Below are 21999 nucleotides of genomic sequence, written 5' to 3' on the forward strand. Positions count from 1 at the left end.
GAATTTAAAGGCCTGGTTCATGTTTTCGTTGAAATATCCTTTCTCCGTCTTAGTCGTTAATGAAAGGGAAGGGGCTGGGGGGGAGAAAAAACAAAAAGCATGCAGGGCTAATGAGCAATTCACCCTAATCCACCGGAAGGGTTGTTTTTTTTCCCCCCGATCTCCAGGGCTTCACCAGGAGTTGCAAAAGACGTCTTCCACTCAACCAGAATGCGATGCTGATTGCTTATTAGCATGACAAGAGGTTAGAGCCTACTCCGAGGAAGCCGTTCGGTGTCTGCCAATCCTTCAACGAAAAGAGAGCTTGTTTTCTTAACTGAAGGCAGGGCGAAACTTTGCCCGTTGGCAACAGATGGAAACACCCAGGAGATCCAGGGAGAGAATCTGCCTGAGTCGGATCATAGTCGTTGGACAGAAAGTTTTTAAAAAATTGGTCGAATCTACAGGTGAAGCCATCATCTCCCAATGCTGCTGGGTAATAACCTTGTGGTGTAGCAATGAACAACATCCATAATTTAAGAAGATTCACAATAGTGTCACGTCATCAAGCCTTTTCTTGACAAGTGCAGTTGTGACTCGTGGACGTCACCCTACATAATCCAGGTGATAGGCGAATGTCAGACATCAATAATATCAAAGAAAGCTGTTGGGTATTCATAAATATTCATTTGAAACCAGAACCAAGGGGAGAACTGATATAATTTGAACCAGATAACTGAAATCTAGAAACGTCTGCTACAAAATGTCATACCAAATCCTCCATGTCACCTGCTCTGACAGAAGACAAAAAACTAAATTGTGTTAGCTTTTATCTGTCTTTTTATACCGATGGTTTTATCTATAGCGCTTTGATTTTATATGTTAAGTGCTTAACAAATAAAACCATTTTTATTTGGGATATTATCTTAGTATCTAAGCTTTTTTATTTTGCGTGATGAATGATACAAAGTGTTATAAAAAACGAAGAACAATATGTTCTTATGTTTCAGTGGTGGCGATACTTGATCAATGAAGCCTGGTTCTTGCACATTCCTTTTATTAGGAAATAAAAGACGGCTGAATGCAAAAGACAGGACTAGTAGGTGCTCGGAATACGAAGTAGTGAACTCAAAGAGAATACAGGATGGTGTGGAAGTGACATTGGTCAACTGCAGACAAAGGGAAGTCTCTGGTCTTACTTCAGGCACACACACAATAAACAACAAGTAGACCATGTAGAAAAGGAGGTAATGGTCACAGTAATAACTATAATCATAACAAAGCCATATGCACAATGTTGTACTTAATCCACAATGACAGGGGTAAACCAGTCAACAAGTGAGGTCTGAAATCAATTTACTCATTAAGACGTGGACACAGCAAAGCATTTCACTTAAAATTCCAACAAGTCTCTCTCTCAAGTAATACATTGTATCCATATCGCAGCCGGTGTCTCTGAGATCTACTCAACAAAATGTTTTTGCACAACTACACTGACAATAAAGCCTCCTCTGACAGACTGCACCCCAAAGTCAGTACCCTCAATAGGCAGATATGGAAGTGGCGTGCCGTGGGGTAATCTGCGTTATCAGTTTTTATGGCATATTTGTGTTCTGCCACTCTTTAATCTTTGAAACACCCGTTGGTTCATCTGATGGAAAAAAAAAAACCAGTAACACGGGCAAGTGAGGCGGTCGATGACATATGTGAATTGGCAATTAATACATTTATTTTTATTTTTGTGTGTATTTCCCTTTTCTCGAAATCTTCAAATTCCTTCTGTTGAATGATGTTGACGCCGTGAATAGAGGTAGTTTGCATGCATCTAAAAGTCCCTTTAGGTCTATTGAGCCAGTAAAAGAGTCGATAATTCTGTTTTTTCCAAGAACCGGAAAATTGAGAGAACATCACTGACAGCGACATAATGTTACAGAGTACAAGGTGCTTCTTATACTTCTTATATTATACTTAGACTTCTTATACTTCTCATATTCTTCTTATATATTTTGGAAGAAACTATTACTAACCAGGAACTAGGCTACAGTATGAGATGCAGCAGGCCATTGAATAAGACATAAGGCATACATTTTATATTAAAATAGTAATGGTTAACTTGTCTGTTTGCCTGTATTTCACATCAATGATAAGTTTTTATTTGTCGACAAAAGTGTAATCCATTTCATCAACTTCTAATTATACTTGGTGTGATTGGTGGTTACTGAAATTGAATCCATTTAAGTGAATTATACAGTTGGAGAGCTGGTGATTCAGCAGGTGGAGGGTGAATATTGGAGTGATTATTAATGTTTCAGTTGAATTTTGAACCCATATTTTATAAAAAGTTAAAAAGACAAACTCCATGCGGGTGTTAAAGAAGAACATTTTTCAAAATTTATGCAGGGAAATATTTTTTTTACCACACCCTGGTGAGATCTCACCTTGAATTTGCAAGTTCAGTCTGTCTGCAAAGCAGCAAACAGAAAATTGTGTACGAGTCAATCATTGTAGTGTGTTTACCCATCTTTAAATAACACTTGAATGTACGCACTTTATTTAGTGTGCAAATTCGTAAATGGTAAATACTGGAGTGTATTGGAGTGTTTTTTTCCACCCCCATTTTTGGCACGACTAATAGTAGTTACACAAATCCTCACCTGGTCGTGTCCCTTCTTTTTCTTCTTCTTCTTGCCCCAGCATCCGGAGCTCTCGGCGTCCTTCCCGCCCGTGTCACATAGCAGACCGTCCAGCTCCTCCGACCCCCCCTGCTGGCTGTGGGATGTCTCTGCAGCCAGGCGGTACGACAAGTTCCTCAGGATGCACACACAGTTCTCTACCGTCTGACGGAGGGAGGGGGGGAGAGAAGATAGAGATGTAAAGGAAAGAAGTGTAGAGGAAGAAAAAAAACAGACACTCAGATGACGGAGGGACAGATGGCAAACAGGCGACCAGACAAAAATAGTGATACAGTAGACAGAAACATACATGTATGCAGACACACACACACACACACACACACACACACACACACACACACACACACACACACACACAGATAATATAAATATACAGCGTTGTGCAGACTGTATTTTCTGAACCGTAGCACTCATAGACATGAACACATGCTATGTGCATGGTGTAGACAGACACTAATCCTATTGATGCGAGTGGTCAACTATCGCAGACTTTGATCTAATGAAGGATTTCTGCGGATTAAAACTTTTCACGTCTGCTCGCGAAGAGTCTCAACATACCAACACATGCACACCCACTGGCAACACAGCTAAACCCGCGCACACATCAGCATGCATTTATACCAGAAACACATATACGAGCACAAGCACACAACCGGATTCACATGGATTCTCACAGGCTCATATAAAAACACACGCACGAACACACACACGCATCTCTCTAGTGATGTTTCTGTGTCACTGGCCATCTGGGTTGAGTAACATATTGTACACTGCAAAAAAGTGACAACATAGGCAGGCTCAGGATTTAATAGTGTTTTTGTATACACCTTACCTTAAATCTTTTTTAAATTATCGATCACACTATAGTGTAGTTTGTGTTTTCAAGATATCATTCATTAATTTCTTATTTTAAATAAAAGATTTGTAAAAGATGTATAATGTACAGTATGTGCTGCGGGTCTAAAAACATAACAACATACTGTAGCGCTAAGGCTTACAGTTTCAGTGTATGCTGTGTAACATACAAACCATACGCAAACAACCTATACAAATTATAATGCATACACAGTTTACACAGTCTGCAAAGGCAAAGACAACACATGCAAATATATGTAAATCATAGACAATTATTTACATCGTGATCATCATGAAACATGTTTACGGTTCAGCATTTGAGTTCTTGGACACAAACATGCACACATACACACACACACGCACGCGCACACACACACACACACACACACACACACACACACACACACACACACACACACTGTATGTATGTTTTTATTTAGGTAATATTCTTGTGCATAAGATAGAGGCCACAGGATTTTGTGTACGTGGCGGCAGGTTGTGTGTGTGTGTGTGTGTGTGTGTGTGTGTGTGTGTGTGTGTGTGTGTATGTGTGTGTGCGCGAGTTACCTTGCTGTCGATCTCACTGCTCCCCAGGGCGGTCTGGATGACATAGAGCAGCGCGTCCGTCAGCCCCTCACACTCCCTCATCCTCCTGCGGGCCTCCTCGCCTGCCGAACTCACATTCCTGTTACACACACACACGCGCGCACACAAACACCTCATCAATGACCAAGTGCGACTACAGACTGAGCACGCAGTTTCAGAATATCCCGCACAATGTTTTACAAGGAAACAAGTCATGGCATGTTTGTATGTTGAAGCATATGGAGGATATATGCACTAATGTGTGTGTGCATGCCAGTCTGTGTGACAGACAGCAGAGGGAGGATGAGTGTTACACCATTTACAGTAAATGTCACACTACCAACCACGGATAGAAGACACCCGACCCCTTGGTGAGAAATGGCACCAACCATCAGTCGCATGTTTTCCACAACTGAGCAACAACATTAGCATTTAACGGTCATTTCAGTTTTGAGACGCTGCAAGAAGCGTAATCAAACGAAACCATTCTCAAGAAAGGCCTATGCATTAAATCTGAAATTGTGTGGCAACTCAGCTTCTTCATTAAATTGGCTCTGTAGTTGCAGTGTAGTAGGAGGCCTGTTCCACACATCTGAATCAACTCCTTCTCCGATTAAAGCAGGTTTGGTCTGGTGCTGTTGTCTCCAAATGGAGAAATAATTGGCCAGTAGCTGGTTCTCTTACGACACATTTAGCTATAATTACAATCATGTAAGTGACAGAAAATGGCAGATAGAAGCGAAAGAGCTGTACAATGACAAAAAAAATGACAAATCTTAGATTTGCTTATTTCTTAGCAACTTCTAACAGCAGCGGTGGCAGCTTGTGGCAGGTTGACAGAACTCCCTACATTATAAAAATGAAAACTTGAAATTGCTCGGATGATTTTTAATTGCAGTGAACAAAGAATATTCAGTGGCTTTCTAAAATTTAGTTACATTTGTACAGTTGCCCTCAATACTACATCTATGGTGGCAAAGCACAAAATTGTATGTTTTGACCAGAACATAGGCAGGCAATAAAAAAAAAAACTGGGTCTACAGAGACATTCTGCAGGGGTTTTTCCTGAAGACTGGGGTCTACTGATCATTTCTGCAGGGGTTGGTGTCCACATTTGTAATCGCAGGCTTTCAGTTGCGGTGCTGTTCACACTACGTGACTCATCTGCGACGGGGGGTTCACACACTACACGATCCTTCACTGGGAGAAATGTCTCCAAAGCACGTTTGAAAAATAAAATAAAAAATAGTGCTGCTTTAAGTAAGTCTTTTGTCTAGTTTGTGCTATTTAAAGGGGCAGTAAGCTCCTCTCTCTCTTTGTTGTTGTTGTGGTTTTCTGCTCTGACCGGGCCGCAAACCCGCGGCCTCGGGAGATAGGGTTTGCGGCCCTAGTGGTTAACACTAGGCCAAAACTGTGAAGTTGCAGCACGACCCGCCAGCAAGTACCTTAAGGTGTCGATGACTGATGTTCACAAACTTGCACTCGCAGAGTTGAGTGGTGTGGTCCGCACCTTTTTATTTAATTTTTCCAATTTACAGAGCCTGGGCTGTTGCTTTAGAATCGCTCACTGCCCCTTTAAGTAGCCCAGGTGTCGAAGACAAATGATAAATGCTTGAATGTATGAAAGCTCCTCAAACGGACCTAAGCTCTCGTGTTGGATTGTCTTGTCAGCTTTGAAACAGGTCTGACCTTAAATGCGGATGCTGTCTTGCGCAAAATAGAAAAACACGACAGGACGGGTGGAGACATGTTTTAGTTTGTTAGTTATATTCTGACCCTCAGTGGATTCTCCAGTTCTATTAGATTACATGGGCAACATATTTTGATTATACAGTCAAATAACTGCTTGAAATTTTCAGGGTGTTGACAAGCTGATGTGTTCTAGTCTGCATCTCTCCTGGCTTTTACTGTTCAACACACACACACATACACACAGACCCTAAAACATCATCTTTACCCAGAAATGTAATTATTAAAGCATGTCCCTAAAATGTCATGAGAGAGGCAGGGAAGAAAAGTCCTTGTAATGTGACTGTGTAAACAGATTTAGGTCCCCTCAACATAGGTAATAACTGCACACACACACAGGAATGATACATTCATTTCCACTTTCTTTCTTTCTCTCATTACCTTCATCTTGGCTACTACCTCTTAATGGATTCAATTCAATTAACCTCTGAGGCGTTCTTCTGCGAGGCAGCAGTGCTGCAGATTATCTTTCATTAGGATCTTTCAGTGTGAAGAATCTAAATAATTACAGAGGGGAAGAAAAAAAAAAGCGCACGCTACAGGGAAAATGTTATGTGTCTACAAGGGGAGCTTTCAAACAGAAGTGGAATGATTCATAGTGTGGCGCTGCTGCTGCCGCTGCGGCAGCTGCTGAGAGGAAAAGTGCCGTGAAACAGAAAATGTCATTCTTTTGGTGACGACGGACAGACACTTCTGTAATCAACAGCAGGTTCCCGCTAAACGCCTCCGCAGTTTTGAATTATGTTTCTGTTTGATTGAATTCTGAGAATCTTCTTAGAATCAATCAAATAATCAATCCAGCCATTTTCAGCCAAGAACACATCGTCATTTTACACATATAATGGAAAACAGAGGCTCAACAAATTTGCTTCTTAATGAATCTGAATGCAAATTGCTTATTCCAAATATATATATATATACATTTTAGATATAATGCGGTGTCAGGCATGTATATAAAATGCATGTGTGTAATGTAAAGTGGAGACAGTCCATGGGACGGGATTCATTACTTGCACACACACTGTACATACATGTACACTCAGGCTAAATTAACTTGTTTTTATATGCCATTTCATAATGAAATCTACATGACGTCATTTAAACCATACGATGACGAATGACTGGCCAATCAAGAATAAGCTTTTGAATGTGTCTCTATTGTAATTGGTTGCAAAAGTCACCTTGGAAAAAGCACTCATTTGAGACTTCTTTACGATGTCGCTTATCATATGACATCACGCGATTTAGTCGACCCTGACCTCTGACCGATCAGCTCCAAAAGATGATTAATCTGGAAGTATGGAAATACCCTGCCAATTGATATTCACGCAAACATGGACGCACACACGCACAGGCACGGGCGCGGATACAAACAACAAGCCAACGACAGATCCGACCACTTCACTCGTCATTCGATCGCCTCTTCTTGCGTCATGTGCCGAGCTTCTCTCATGGCTAAGAAGTTCATTATTTTCCAAGACATTTTATGTAGGGAACCAAATTCAATGGTTTTTGAGACTTGTTTTGCAGACGCCCTGTTGAGCACGCCGGCTAATGGCTTCAGCTGCCTCCCACCATGTAGAGAGGGGGGCTTGCTGGTGTCTGTGCATCTGTGGGAAGAAAGTTTAGAGCAAGGACGTCCACCAGGTCCACTCTGCATGTCTCAGACTGCCACATTTAGAAATACCGGTCATGTAAGAATGATAAAAGAGGCGTACAGATTGAAGCCCCTGTCATTTCCGGTTATATTGTCGTAGTTGTCTGTATTCTTCCCAAAATGTTCAAATATATTGGCACAATGGGGGATGTAAGGCTGGTGCTGAGAGACCCTTCCGAGTGCTGCTTTCTTCCTGTCGTTTCAGTGAATCTGGTGCTGAGAGTCTTGGTGCGACGGAAACATTTACACCGCTGGAACACAGTGTCTTGCTGGTGTTAATGATTTTGTGTTCCTGCCCGGCTTGTAGGTACGGTAATCAACAAGCCGGGTTTTAACCCGCTCTCCTGAATTCGTCGCTCCTGCAAACTCAACGTAGACAATCAGTGTTCAGCAGTCGAGCAGCGACCGGTTCCAGTGCTCACTGTTAGTTGGCACGCACGCACGCACGCACGCACGCACGCACGCACGCACGCACGCACACACGCACACACACACACACACACACACACACACAAACACACACACACACACACACACACACACACAGTGAGGCAGTGGTGGGGCCGAGACAGACGGAGCAAAGGATCAAGGAGGGATAGTATGATTGAGAGAGAAAAGAGATGGAGTAACAGAGTGACTAAAGGGAGAAGAGGGGCGAGGGGGAGAATGTGAAAGCGACGGTGATGGGGGGAGATGGCGAGAGAGAGTGAGAGGGAGAGGGAGAGCAGGTGGCCGGCGGTATACCAAACCCGCCATGAAATATTCAATCTTTAATCAGACTCCCAGCACTCCCTAACGAGGCGTGAGAAAGATGAATTAGCCCTGCGAGTTTGGGGAGCTGATTCACACAAGGCTATCTCTTCCAACACACACACACACACACACACATAAAACCAGACTCACGTACATCGTGGTACTAGACGTGTGCATTTTCACTCGTGTACAGTATTAGAAGTGACTAACGCTTTTGTTAGCTGCCAACTTGTGTTGTTTATTTTTTCCCTAGAGCAGGTTAGGATATACATGACGTGTCTGAGATTAATCTACCACACACACACACACACACACACACACACACACGCACGCACGCACGCACACGCACACAAAGCCAGACAGAGATGCAATCCTTCTCTAGTCCCACTCAACTTGTGCTGCACTTTTTTGCCTCACCTGCAAGATTAAATATTTGTAAATGTCAAGCGTTGTTCTCATTTCAAATGTCATGGTGGAAAAAAGAAATCAATGATGTATCATCATTAAAGCAAATATATTTGTTCCAATACTGGATGTCTGAAGGAATAATGAGGTAGACGCAGAATAAATCGAACCAGTGAAAAACAGGGGAAATATTTTGTACATGCCGACTGTTGAGGTTTCAGGCTACGTTGTCATTATTCTGTCAGCGAGATGTTTTTATTTTCTTGCGATGCTCAACTTGTGTGATGGAGGGGAACCGGTAGGGTATCAAAGACTAAAAGTTTGGTACACAGCCGGCACATCTCCGTCAGAAATATTCATGAGCTCAGACCTAATACTCCCCAGAGCTACTTGAGTGAGTGTAATTGGAGACAGCAAACAAAGTGTTAATATCGATTCATGATTATAACAGCAGTTGGGTTAACAGCATAAAATGAAAACACTGCTGGCCCCATTTTATTTTTCAAAACTCCAGAGTTGCGTTTAATTTGGACAGGCAGAAACAGAGACTTTTGGAAACGACTCGACCACCAGCAGTAAATGGATCGCTAACCTTTACTTTCAATAATAGCTTCGCCGAGCAAAGAAATCCCCGGTCTCGCTTTGAACCTTTGTCGTTCCTCAATTGCTGTATTTTCTGCCACTAAGCAACCAACTGCACAGTCGACAACCTGCTTCCCGTTTCCACCAGCACAAGTATGACCAGTGTACATGACTTTTCTGGAAAGTTAGTATCGACAAAGGAAAAATCGTTTTCATTTTACGTGTGCGGGTGGACGGACCCTCAGAATTACTGTACATGTCACTTTCATGTTTTATGTGTCTGTATTCCTTTAAGGAAGACAAAACATTGATACAGTATACTGTATTTTCTGGACATACAATACTGGAACACAGTTTTAGTCAGGAAACTGTCATTGCTTCCAGAGCAGCGTCCATTGACTGTTGCAGAACGGCGAGTTCAGGGTGGTTCAGTCTGAAGAGAAGGCTGGGCAAGCTATATCTGTGCACCTTTGAGGCAGATGGCATGAAAACAAAACAATTTTATGATTGATTCTTGCAGATGAAACACTAGAAAGCAATTTCGAAATAGAATTACAAAAGCTGATGGTTCTATACAGTGCTGACAGAGCTGCAGAGCGTTTTTTTATTCAATTTTACAGAATGGAGGACTACGAGGGAATGCTGCATCTCAGCACTCACACACGCGCGCGCGCACACACACGCACATGGCAGATGATGTATTCGTTTCTGCGGTGAGTCTGACACCACCACAATCAAACATGCCTTCACAATGCCCACTTCCTATGCTCTAGGACTTTATATTCATAATTAGTAAGAATGAGTGCATTAATACCCTCGACAAACACTAATAAGCTATGAACGCGCTTATTTATACGTCCCAGACAAGAAGGGACAAGGTATCCTGGTGCATATTCGTTGGTAAAATATATGATTAGTCACGCTGCACTGTATGATAATGCAATTAATCCCTGCTCCAAAATAATATGTCGCTCAATGTCTGCTGATGATTTCAATTTAGTGTATCATATATTCAGTATAATGTAACTGTTACCATTACGACTGGTCTGATAAATATTTTTGTATTAATAATAAATCACATACAGGATCATCTATCTATGAAAGGGGTCGCTCAGGGTGACAAATTCAGAGAATTATCATCTGACTCTGCTGTCCCGCCCCCACACACACACACTTCTACAGAGCATTTAAACATTTCTCAGCTTGACATTTTGCTTTGAAGGTCCGAAACTTTACTGTGGTGATTCAGTCTCACACTCTCAAAAAGTTTGGACAAATCCACTGTACACTTCCTGGACAGTTTCAAACAGGACACGGACCAGCTTAGTGACAGCTGAATATAGAAAATGTGGCACAATAAAGATATTTGCCCTTTAGGTTGTACACTAGATGTGTAACTAGCCAACTTTTTGCAAACAAAAACCATAGTTCAGTATGATATCGATATGTCAATGTTGTGATTATAGCTTGTTGTGCTGCCCCCAAGTGGCCAAAAAAATGCAGGTTTAGTTTAAAGACGTTTGGTAAAGTGGGAGAACAAAACTATATTTGTATGGTTATAATTTAACTGTTGATGAAGGCAGCGGTTAAAAACATGATGAATTCCTCCCTCAACGAGGCAAATTGCAGGAAAAAATAGCTTGTGTTGTCGAAATGTGGCCAGAAAAGTTTTCTTGTTAAAAAAAAAAAAAATCACTTATATACAATTAGATATTTGTGTAAATGTGTCAAAATTACCCCTTTAATTCTTGAGTTACGTCCAAAAAACATGTTTTGTGATGCTGGAATGATATTAACATTTGACCTTTGACCTATGACCAACAAAATATAATGAGCTAATCAATGAAATAAGGAGAACATTTTTGGCAAATTTGAAGGAATTCCCTCAAGGAATTCCTGAGCTGTCATGTTCACGAGATGTGTGGATCTACCTATTCCTATATGGACAACCTGAAAAAATGTGTTGTTGCCCCGAAAAACATGGTGTTGCACTGTTGAAAGCCTGATGGGTATGGAATAAAAGTTTACGTTACTATCTAAAACACAAAAACTACATTCACAGGAAACTCCACATACATCACAATTTCATAGCCCTAAGCCTGAACCGGGTCAACATTTAAACAAGCAATGCATTCATCTTATAATAGTAAAAAAAAAAGAACAAGAAGAATCGAGTGGAATCATAAGAGTCAACACTAAAATATTAAGTCACTGGTTGTTGTTTTTCCCATATCCATGGTGGTGGAGCACAGAGCCAAAGCACAAAAAAAAAAGAAAAAGCGTCACAGTCTGCTACTTCCACATTGCACAGTAGCATCATGTCTCAAAGTGACAAAACGAAAAGCCACCGCAGCTCGAAAGCCAACTGATGAGTCATCTTAGATGCGGCTAAGTCTGTCACCAATCTGTGTACGGGGGGGTAAAAATAACTCACAGACACAGACAGCTTTGAACCGAAGAGGGAATATTTGTCTTTGTTTGACTGTGGCTGTTAATAGCAGACTGTGAACTGTGTTACATCCCTGCGAAGTGAGCAAATGTGTTTCCCTGCTGAAGCGGCTCCAACATGACACCCATCAGTTGATGCATATTGAATATCAAGATAACAGTACGTGATTTTTGATTTGTATACATTCAAAATTATTGTCGGAATCTAGAATGGCTGCGCTGAGGTTGTATGCCTCTGCCAACCAGTCATGTAGGGAAGCCTTTCAATGAGTTGAACTAAACAAATTAGTAAAGGGTGTTTTATCGTAGGGGCGGCACAGTGGTCAAGTGGTTTGCACTGTCGCCTCACAGCTAGAAGGTTCTTGGCTGGAACCGACCAACCAGGGGCCTCTCTGGGTGGAGTTTGCATGTTCTCCCTGTGTCTGTGGGGGTTCTCTCCGGGTACTCCGGCTTCCTCCCACAGTCCAAAGACATGCGGATTCGGATGAGGGTTAATTGGTGACTCTAAATTGACCCCCTCAAGTCGATGGATGGATTTCGTCCTAATTACTAAATGAAACCTTGAATCATAGCCCAAAACATGATTTGTTAGGTCAACTTTGACCATTGACCACCAAATTCTTATCTGTTCATCATTGAGTCCAAGTGTAAATATTTGCCAAATTTTAAGAAATTCCCTTAAGGTGAGATGTCATGGTCACAAGAATAGGACATGGAGCCCCTGGCAGGAGGCATCGTGTATTCACGGCACAGTGCCTCTGCCCAACGGTGGTCGCCGGCATGGACACATAATAAAGAATCAAATGGGGAAAATACACGTTCGAAAGGGAGGAACATGCGGAGGTACTGACCGGAGACAGCCCGTGGCGTTGCGGAGGACCTGGGACGAGTGTAGATGCAGCTTGCGGTCCTCCTGTGTATGCGGGGAGGTGTCCCAGCCTGAGTGGGGGATGATCACAGCGTTGGTCAGCACGGCCAGGGCGTCCTGGATGATGGGCATCTTGAGGGCGTCGCACGACGACAGGTTCCACAAGACGCCTGCAGAGGACGGCAGGAAGACAGGAGGTGAAAACCAATGCAGAGGAAGGGGAACAATGTCTAAGTGAGGCAGACGGGGAGCAGGGAGAGAGACGGGGGCACAAAGACAACTCCGGGCCAAAAGTTAATGAAATATTGAGAAGGTTTTAGTGAGCAGCGACACACACACATCTCCTGCAGTGTTTCGATGCGTCAAAGCAGTCTGGAAAGATAGACACATGTTCTCACAATGAGTCCAATAAGCTACATTTTCGTGACGTTTCGATACGTCACAGTAGGAAACACAGTGGAGTAACTTATACCATTAATGATGTCGGAGTTCAATTTAGCTTCAGGTTCAGGCGCCTGATAATGTGCAAACTGATTCGCTGGCTCAATGGGAAACTTGAAAAGAACACTGCGATCAATAATGCGATTAGTAACACCAAGAATTGATTACCCACCGAGCCACGCCGAGGCCCCGGAGCCACAGGGACCCCCCCAAACACCCCTGGTTCATTTCAATGGACGTGGACAAGGAACATGCAGGTAAATACTGTTGTACATTTGAGTTTTTATCAATTGTAATATGTAATTTAGCTTTTAGGATGTAACTTTTATCAACACACACACACACACACACACACACACTAACACCGATGAAGCTTATTTACATTTATATCCAAGCAGTGACCCTAAAGCCATGAACATCTGAAACAATTTTCCCTAACTTTGACACGAGGATTAAGTTCTGCAGCATCCCCTGATGTTGACGCCGGCATGCAAAACAAAACCCTGATACTGTGGATATAAGACGACTTTATCCCCTATAACATTGGTTCCCAAACTGGGCCGCGAGACGCCTTTGGGGGGGCGTGGAGAGGGAGCGGCGTTAGTGAGGACAAATAATTGAATCAGAAATTAAACTTTTATTTATAATATGATAGTTTCATGGTGGTTATGTTGTAAAGCAGAATCAAACGCAGGCACATCTCTGCTCAAGACAGGATCTTTGTGTTTGCAATGCAGCCGCAGCAGGTCTTTTCTTTGCATGAATCTTCATCATATATTTTAAATACTGTGATATTACTGACACATTTCTTGACGAATTTTACTCCCAGTCCGTCCCTGCAGGAAGGTGATGCACTTTTTTTGTGCAGGGAGGCTGTGAGAAAATCTGTTCAAAAACAAGGTATGCCGCCGTTGCAAAATAGACATTTAAGCTTTAAGAAGTTTAAGTTATATCATTCAAGGCAAAATACACATTTAAAAGATGCTGCATAAGTCACTTCAAATGCCTCCATTCTTAAGTGACTTGTTCGTTAGATTTTTCAGCAAGTCACACGTTGAAGTTGCACCTGTATTCACTATTACAGACACTGTTTCAAATAAGTTCTATTGTAGTTTGCAAGCAGAGGATATGCCTGACAGCGTGTTAATGTGGACCCATGTAGGTCGGAGGGCTCAAAAAGAATTTGACTTGCCAAAGTAGGACCCAGGAATTCTTTTTTCAAGCAGCTTAAAGTTTTGCTGCCATCCAAAGGCGAACTAGCCTTCTGACGTAGCACCAACCAACTGCTACAACAAGCCAGTCCACCAAGCGGCGGTCGTGCAGAACCACAATGACCCCGCGTGGATAAATCGACCGACATGATTGCGATTTACTGAGTCAAGAGACAAGCACTATAGTTACAGTGTGTGTATTCAAAACACCTGAAATGCTAGACGTAAAGTAAGGATACCAATTGTGCGAGCTGTTGCTGAGACTGACCAGCTAAAATAAAACGATAAGGTGCTGCTGCCAATCGGGCAAGACCAACGCTTTCAGTACGACCCCATGAGCTTGGACTTTTGTGGGGGTAAGAAGATTTCCCCTGTAACTTCATTTAGACCCTGGTCCCTGTGCTGGAAACAACTTTAGCATTGACTCAAACACACTTGAGTTTTTTTTTATTATTCCTGTTATTTTAGCACTTTCAGAGTCAAGCAGCTCCCGCAGCTGTCTCCTTCTTGTATGGGTCCAGATGTGGAACATCAAAACTTAATAATAATATCTGGCATCTGGCATGCTAAAAAAAATAATCAGAAGAACAGCGGCCACATACACACAAAATACCCAGATGCACGCAAAACCGCAAATTACAAACCCGCAATTCACACAGTGAGAGGGATGCCAATGTTATATTTCAAAAACATAACCTTTTATGTATCGATCGAGGCCGATGCTGTGACTAATAAAGAACGCGGTGAAACAAATAAAGAGAAGCACCCAAAAAGCACTGAACCGTTACTTCGACGTGCAGCGAACGGCCGACCAAACAAATGGAGTGAGGGGTCTCTTGCCAATTGCTCATTTTGCCATTCGCCACACACATACTGACTATGGACAGTCCCTGAGCCTTTCACAAAACATAAAAAAGGACGGAGGAGGTGAGAGGCAAATCGCCGCATTTTGCTGGGAAACACTGATTTCTTGAGTGTTTTTTTACGCGCGCACACACACGCTGCACTAACCTTTAGGGTGGACAAAGCACATCATAATTCTCGTTGACCTTCATCTCCACTAGTGTCCATGTCCTGATCTCCTCATATAAGTATGTGTTTGTGCATTTGTGAGTGTCCACCCCAAGTCATATCGCCACTTATCGTCCCCCTCCTTTGTTGTAATTGCCGCTGTAGTGGTGGTGTAACATCCCATCCCCAGATCTTTATGTGTGTGTGTGTGTGTGTGTGGAATAAGGCGTCCTCTCTTTAGCGTCGTGTTGTTCACCCTTGGCTGAACAGCGACTGTGTAATTACAGCTTCGGTTATCTGTCTTTGTGGATTTGTATGAATTCGTTCCCCGTGTGTGCAGAAACGCACTTGTGTGCACGTGGGCGCGTGCCACGTGCCTTCAAGCCCCATCGACAAATCTGCCGTAACTCTGTCGGCCCTTTGGACAGTGTTTATGTGGACTGTTACGGCAGCAGTGTCTTGTTTGTGGTCAGAAGCAGTTTCTAAATGACTAGTTTCTGGCCCGATAATTAGCCCTGGACTGTCATATCAGCAAAATCTCTCCTCTCCGTCTCGTCTTCTCCGCCAGCTCATGAGGGCAGAGAGGGCGTGCTGGGTCGTTCATCACCTTAAAATTCAGCGTGACGAGTAATAATTCTATCTGACCTTCATTCCCACATTTGTGAGTCAGCGAATTTTGATGCTGTGGTTTTTGTGTGTGTGCCTTATCCACAGAATGCTGTTCCTCTACGTGCACGTGTATTGTAGATTACCCAGAGAAATTATGATGTTTTTTTTAATATATATTGCTGTTGACTGAAACAGCATTTCCTCACACAGCGTAAGGAAATGTGTTGCTTTGCTAATTGGGCAAACCAACCCTTAAAACCTAAATTCGTAAGATAAAAAATAAACAGTGTCCTTGCAGCATAAACACTAGTACACATGTTGCCATGTCTAATCCTTACATGGATATGTATCTCTGAATCATTAGAAGGACGCTTCGGTTCGATGCTTGTTACAAACACCAAGGCGGTTCAATGTGGTATAAATAACGAGCCTTGCTCTGAAAAATCGGAATAAAAATCAGAATACAAATCAGAATTAATAAAAAGACTAAATACCATATTTGACGCTGAGTAAATTCCTTTTGTTATCAAACTCTTTCACACAGTAGCTGCCCCATTTCCTTTGAGCATGCATGTTAATGTGTCTTGTCGACCACACCTTAAACCAGCAAATAAAAAAATGAAAAAAAAGTGGCATCTAAAAAAATTTTTTTTTGTCGCTGTTGCAGTTTTTGCCAGAGAAAACCTGTTAGACGGAAAAGGGAGCGCAGAGGAGAATGTGTGCAAATTGTGTGTCGGTCGCACAGATTCGAACAGACACATGATGTCATGCTGCAGCTGCATGAAGAAGATGATTTTTTTTTCTTTTTCAAACACGATTATCTTGAGTAAAGTCAGCTGTTAGCCAGAATCGCTTCTTGCTGTGCAGGGTATGACATCATCTCCCTGAGGTGAAAGGCAGTGGGATTTGTATCTTTGATCTGAAACACGCTCACAGACACACACATTGACATTAACTCCTGCTAATAGGAACACACAGGCTCGCACGCACGCACAGACGCACAGACGCGCACACACACACACACACACACACACACACACACACACACACACACACACACACACACACACACACACACACACACACACACACACACACACACACACACACACACACACACACACACACACACACACACACACACAGCCATGAGTGTGTGACAGATGAAGGAGGTTAATTGCCTCAGCCTTACATCATGAGTGGCAGCAGGAGGTTATGAATGCACTGTTATACGAAGGGAGGGGAAATTAATATGTTGGCTATCTCTCTTTGTCTTTGAAGCCATTTCCCCATTTCTAATTTGCACTGTACTTTCAATCCCCCCCATCATTTTTTTGTCTTCTGCAACAGTTACAATTTTCACCTTCCCAAAGCAATTAACTGTGTACTGGTTGGGAGTTAAATAATAAATGTAGTCACCAGAGGGTGTAAAGCCGGTTCGACACACGAAACACATCTCTGCCGGTCTGCACTGATAAAAAGGATGTTGTTGATCGCTGCCAAATCTCAGCAATACAGGAGTCCCACTCCTGCCAAGAGGTGGGTAAGAAAAAATACTACACCCAAAAATCCATACAAGAAAAACAAAGAGTTTTTAGGTATCAGTATGAATGTTTTGATCCTTAATAATTACTATAAGCCTCAACTTACAACCAGCGGTGTACAGTGAGCACCTCCAGGAGCCGATTGTGTCCAAGTTACAGTCATAGCATTTATTAGGAGCCCACACTGATGGTTTGACCTTGAGACCTTGTCACCCGTTTTTTAATTGCTGTCAAAAAAAACTCATAGTTCAGTAGAGGGAACGCTGAAGATCACTGGTGTCACACCAAACCAGCTGCCTGGCAGCTGAGAATGTCCCCGCTCTCATTTTCTATTCCTCACATGACACAGATATGACATTTTCTAAGCAGCGCAAGCAGTGAAAGGCTACAGGAAGCTGCACCATGTTTGAATTTGTATTGTTTTGTCAGGATGTGTCTTAACAAAATCTGGGCAAGACCAAGGGCAAGGTCCTTGTCCTTGGGCAAGTCCCAAGGTCAAGGACCAAGGGTTTATAATCAATCTAATGATGTAAACAATATTTATTTTATAAACTGAATAACTGACTGAATAAATATGTTATGACTTATTTGTTCAGTGTATATATTAGAGGTGAGCGTTTTACTGGCGAAATGAAATGTCTTTGCATGATATCAAAAACTAGAATATTCAAGGTGTGCATAATATTGTTCAATGATATTTCTACAGCGTGTCACTGAATTATAGTATTTCGATGATGTCGCTTCAGTCTATTAATGAACGTCTTCAATCCTCTCACGTTGAATCATTTTCATTTTTAATACCAGCCTAATCCTATTGTCCAGTCTTAAGGTTCTTAGAACAAAGGAGAAGGTGTGTTTGTTGCACAGTTAAAAACAAAAAATATCATGTATCGTCTTCACTTTAATCGGATTTTGCCCTAGTGATATTTTCATTCGCACATAAGGGAAACGTCACTTGTAGTTATCAATGCTCCCTCCAATTCATCATCATCAATCTGGAAATCTCGGTGTCAGCTCTACTCTTTGTTTTCATAATGAGGTGAGCATCGATCACTGTTAATTACTCCGTCCACGCAGGCCTACAGCTACATATTAATGAGATTCAGCTACAGGGGCGCAGCCATTTTCTTCACTGAGTAATCTGCCAGCTGTTTATTTTTAAATAATCACTAAATTGTTTGGTCAATTAACCCCTTCTCCCCCCCCCCCACCCACAAACTGTGAAAATGCCTGTTACATCAATTTTTTTCAGAGACATAGGTGACATCATATGTTTTGTTTCATCTGATAATCCAAAGATATTCCGTTTATTCTCATGTACATTTTGAGAAGCTTGAGACACTCTATGTCTGGCATATGTATGTCAAGCTCTAAAATTTTAATTCAGTCATCAAAAATATTTGCTGATTAATTACTGTAAAATATGCAGCCAGAGCAGGTTTGCAAAGAAAAAAAACTAAAGAAAAAATACTCGCTCACCACTGCACTGTGATGTGTTAGCTGCATTCACACAGACTGAGCTTTCAAACGTTTTTTTTGTTTTTTTTCCGGAGAGACTGCATTAACACTCCTGTTTAAATGAACCGAAAGAGAAGTTAATGAGCACAGTGAAACTCAAGGGCTCGCAGCTCTCTGTATGTTTGTGGAACTAACTTTTTTTGTATGATTAAGCACAAATACGCCAAGATCTTGTTTTTCTTTCTTGCGTTTGCCTTAATACATTAGGTTCGCCTACCTTTGGCTGTCACGTGTTTTGTTCATGGTGATACTTTACTCTGTACTGAATGTATGAACATTGATGGATGACCTTATCCGACACAAATCCTGAAATGTTTAAATTTTCTGTATATTAGTACCTATAGTACCTTTTAATGTGAGTTTGCGCTGCTTTTTTTTCTTTTAGCTGTTCCTAAAACTGGACGAGCTCTGTGACTGGATGTGCGTCCACGCTGCGCAGAGTTCCCATCACAGTGGGAGCCCGACCACTTCCATGTCTGCTTGCTGTAGAGCTGACACCAAAAGTGAGCAGCCCTGGACCTGTCACGTACGGTGATGTGAAAGGGAATAAAGAAGTTCAAAGAAAGCGCACGTGAGTCAGAGGGGACGAACGTGGTGTTGTCGGGGTTTCTCGGTGGCTCAGCTGCAAACCAGCTGTAAAAGAGTAACCCTGACCCTTGAGTTTTCTACTACAGCTTCTTTTAAAGTTCTTTGAGAAGTGGAAATATATGTAGTTAGTTATGTAATTAATCAATCATGGATAAATCACCGGTAGGCCAGGATCACTACCTATATATCAAAGAAGAGACACAGATGGATTCTGGTTTGCTGCAAGTGTTTCTGCAGAGAAATCAGCGCAGCATCACAAAGCTTCCCCTCAGGCCAAGGCAGCACAACAAGCCGGAGCTCCATGCACTCCGCAAAAGCCAACGACTCCTAAAGCAACAGTCTGTGATATATATATATATATATATTCACACAGCTGCTTGGCGAGGCAGGGTCAGGTGGAACTTTTGTTTCTGCTGAATATGAGTACGGTGTACCTCAAGAGAGCCTTGGGCGAGGCTTTTCTTTGCCTTTCCTGCCAAATAATAAACCGATTTGAAGGTTTGACCTGCCTTTGTCTGTGTGCCGCTAATGGACAAGAGCAACAGAAGGACCACAGGTGTGGTTTTTTTAATCTTGTGACACAAACACACACAGCCTTCACTTGTTTACATCACGTACCAGAACATAACGACGGAAACTGAAAAGACGTTGGAAAATGATGTGAAATCGGCGGATGTCAAACCAGTTCAACGCCCGCGGGGGATTTCGGAGGTCCATGTCTGCGGTTTACACCATCAAATCATCCGACTGCAGCAGAGTTTCAGAGAGCAAAGATATTTGCCGTGGCTGTTCGCGGGATTGGTGGTGGACCCACACCTTGGTGTTGAAGTTTTTGACAAAAGTTTTGGCACCAGTTTCTTATGATTTGTTATATATGCAGTTGAAAAGTCAACAGTGGGACCAACTGTGCAATGTTATAAAACATCATTTTCTGTGCTGTTTTTGTCTGGAGAGGCAAACAGTCGTGAGCCAAACAGCAAGAACATCAATTTTGTTGTCATATTTATGTTGCACTGCTGGAGCCAGAGCGGCATCCAGACTCGTCAAACCACTTTGTAGTTTTCTCCCCGACAGCATGATCCTGCTTTTAAACCCCGCACTGTAATCTCCCTTCCTGTTCAGATCTTCCGAGTTCGCCATTTGGTTTCTAACCGCCGACTCAGGCTCCCTGTGAAATGGGCCTCCTCTCTGTCCAAGTGGTTTCCATCATTCCTGTTTCGGCCGTGCTGGTTGCTCCGGGGATGGTAATATCAGCCGGGTCAGCTCAGCGCATTGGTCCGGACTGAAATACTGGATCTCAACGGCTACTTGACAAATTGCCACGAAATGTTGTTTGCAACCCTCGTTGGTCCTCCAAGGCAGATGCTTTGTCGCGATGTCGTGACTTTTTCTTTCTGCGTCACCGGCGGGTCAGAGAAGTCACTCACCCGGTGTAATGTCGCTACGTCTAAAGAATGAATTGGAAAAAAACAGAAAGAGTTTTGTTCTGCCGTGTGCTGCATCTGGGCTGCAGAGGCACAGATAATCATCTTTTGTCGCGATCGGGGAAGAAAAACAATACAAAGCAATTATTAAACCAAACAGAGGGCGAGGGACTGAAGAGTGGAGGGCAGCAGCCTTGTTTGTGACTTGTTTTGTTTTTTTGCCATCAAGCAAACTGTACACGTGAGAGAACCTGTGTGTGTGTGTGTGTGTGTGTGCGTGTTTGTTTGTGGGGCTGAATCTGTAGTTAGCGAGGCAGGCAGCTTGACTCCCCACTGTGATCCTGATTCAAAATGCCCAGCGGAGAGGCCGAGAGAAAGAGAAAGAGGCGGAGAGGGCAGGCGATAAAGAGAGACAGAGAAAGGCAAAGCGGACAGGAGAGAGAGAGAGAGAGGGAGAGACGGGGAGGGGGAGACCAATTTACGAAAAAACCTACCCCCAGCGGGATAAGAGAGGGAGCGAGAGAGGCTGAGGAACAGAGAGCGAGGGAGGGAGAGACGTTTCCTCTGGGTCCCTGAGAGAGAGAGAGAAGGGGGAGAGAGGGGAGCACAGTTCTGTCTGCGTCCGGCCGGTCGTTCAGCTGATTAATTTGTGACAGGAGGGATTTCTGTGCTCCGTGCCTTGAATCGCTGCTCTAATTTATATGGTAATCTTCTTTAAGACTCCAGCAGCATACAAAAAACCTTTTATTTCCATCTCTGCTAAGCCTAAACCCCTTTCCTATATTCACTACGCACATATAAATATACATAAACGCGCAGAGCACATGTGGGTCATTCTCTGTATTAGGGGGTAAAATGCGAGGACACCTCTCTATTTGACTACCCCCCCCCCCATAAAGGCTTGCCTGGGCCGCCTCCTATTCCCCACAAATAACTGTGAAAATGTTTGTCCCTCACCAGAATCTCGTGTCACCCTGACGTGAGGCGCTGCCGTAAATAATTAGGGGAGTTAAGGAGAGTGGATGAAGGCTCAAGGGCACAGGGACGGACAGTTTGTTTCGGAGAGAGTTCGCAGGGAC

General features: G+C 42.8%; 1 protein-coding gene across 6 annotated transcripts in view; it reads right to left on the reverse strand.

Annotated features, from left to right (window-relative positions):
- ctnnd2b (catenin (cadherin-associated protein), delta 2b) overlaps positions 1–21999 on the reverse strand; it is a 153939-nt gene that overhangs the window by 18898 nt on the left and 113042 nt on the right. For all 6 annotated transcript variants that reach the window (XM_035635200.2, XM_035635199.2, XM_035635202.2 and 3 more), the window contains 3 exons: positions 12558–12744; positions 4095–4212; positions 2634–2816 (listed from right to left, as the gene is read on the reverse strand). In XM_035635200.2, the coding sequence (XP_035491093.1) occupies positions 2634–2816; positions 4095–4212; positions 12558–12744 (488 nt within the window). The remainder of the gene's footprint in view (positions 1–2633; positions 2817–4094; positions 4213–12557; positions 12745–21999) is intronic.

This window comes from Scophthalmus maximus, chromosome 5 (genome assembly GCF_022379125.1).
Source record: "Scophthalmus maximus strain ysfricsl-2021 chromosome 5, ASM2237912v1, whole genome shotgun sequence".
Lineage (NCBI taxonomy): Eukaryota > Metazoa > Chordata > Actinopteri > Pleuronectiformes > Scophthalmidae > Scophthalmus > Scophthalmus maximus.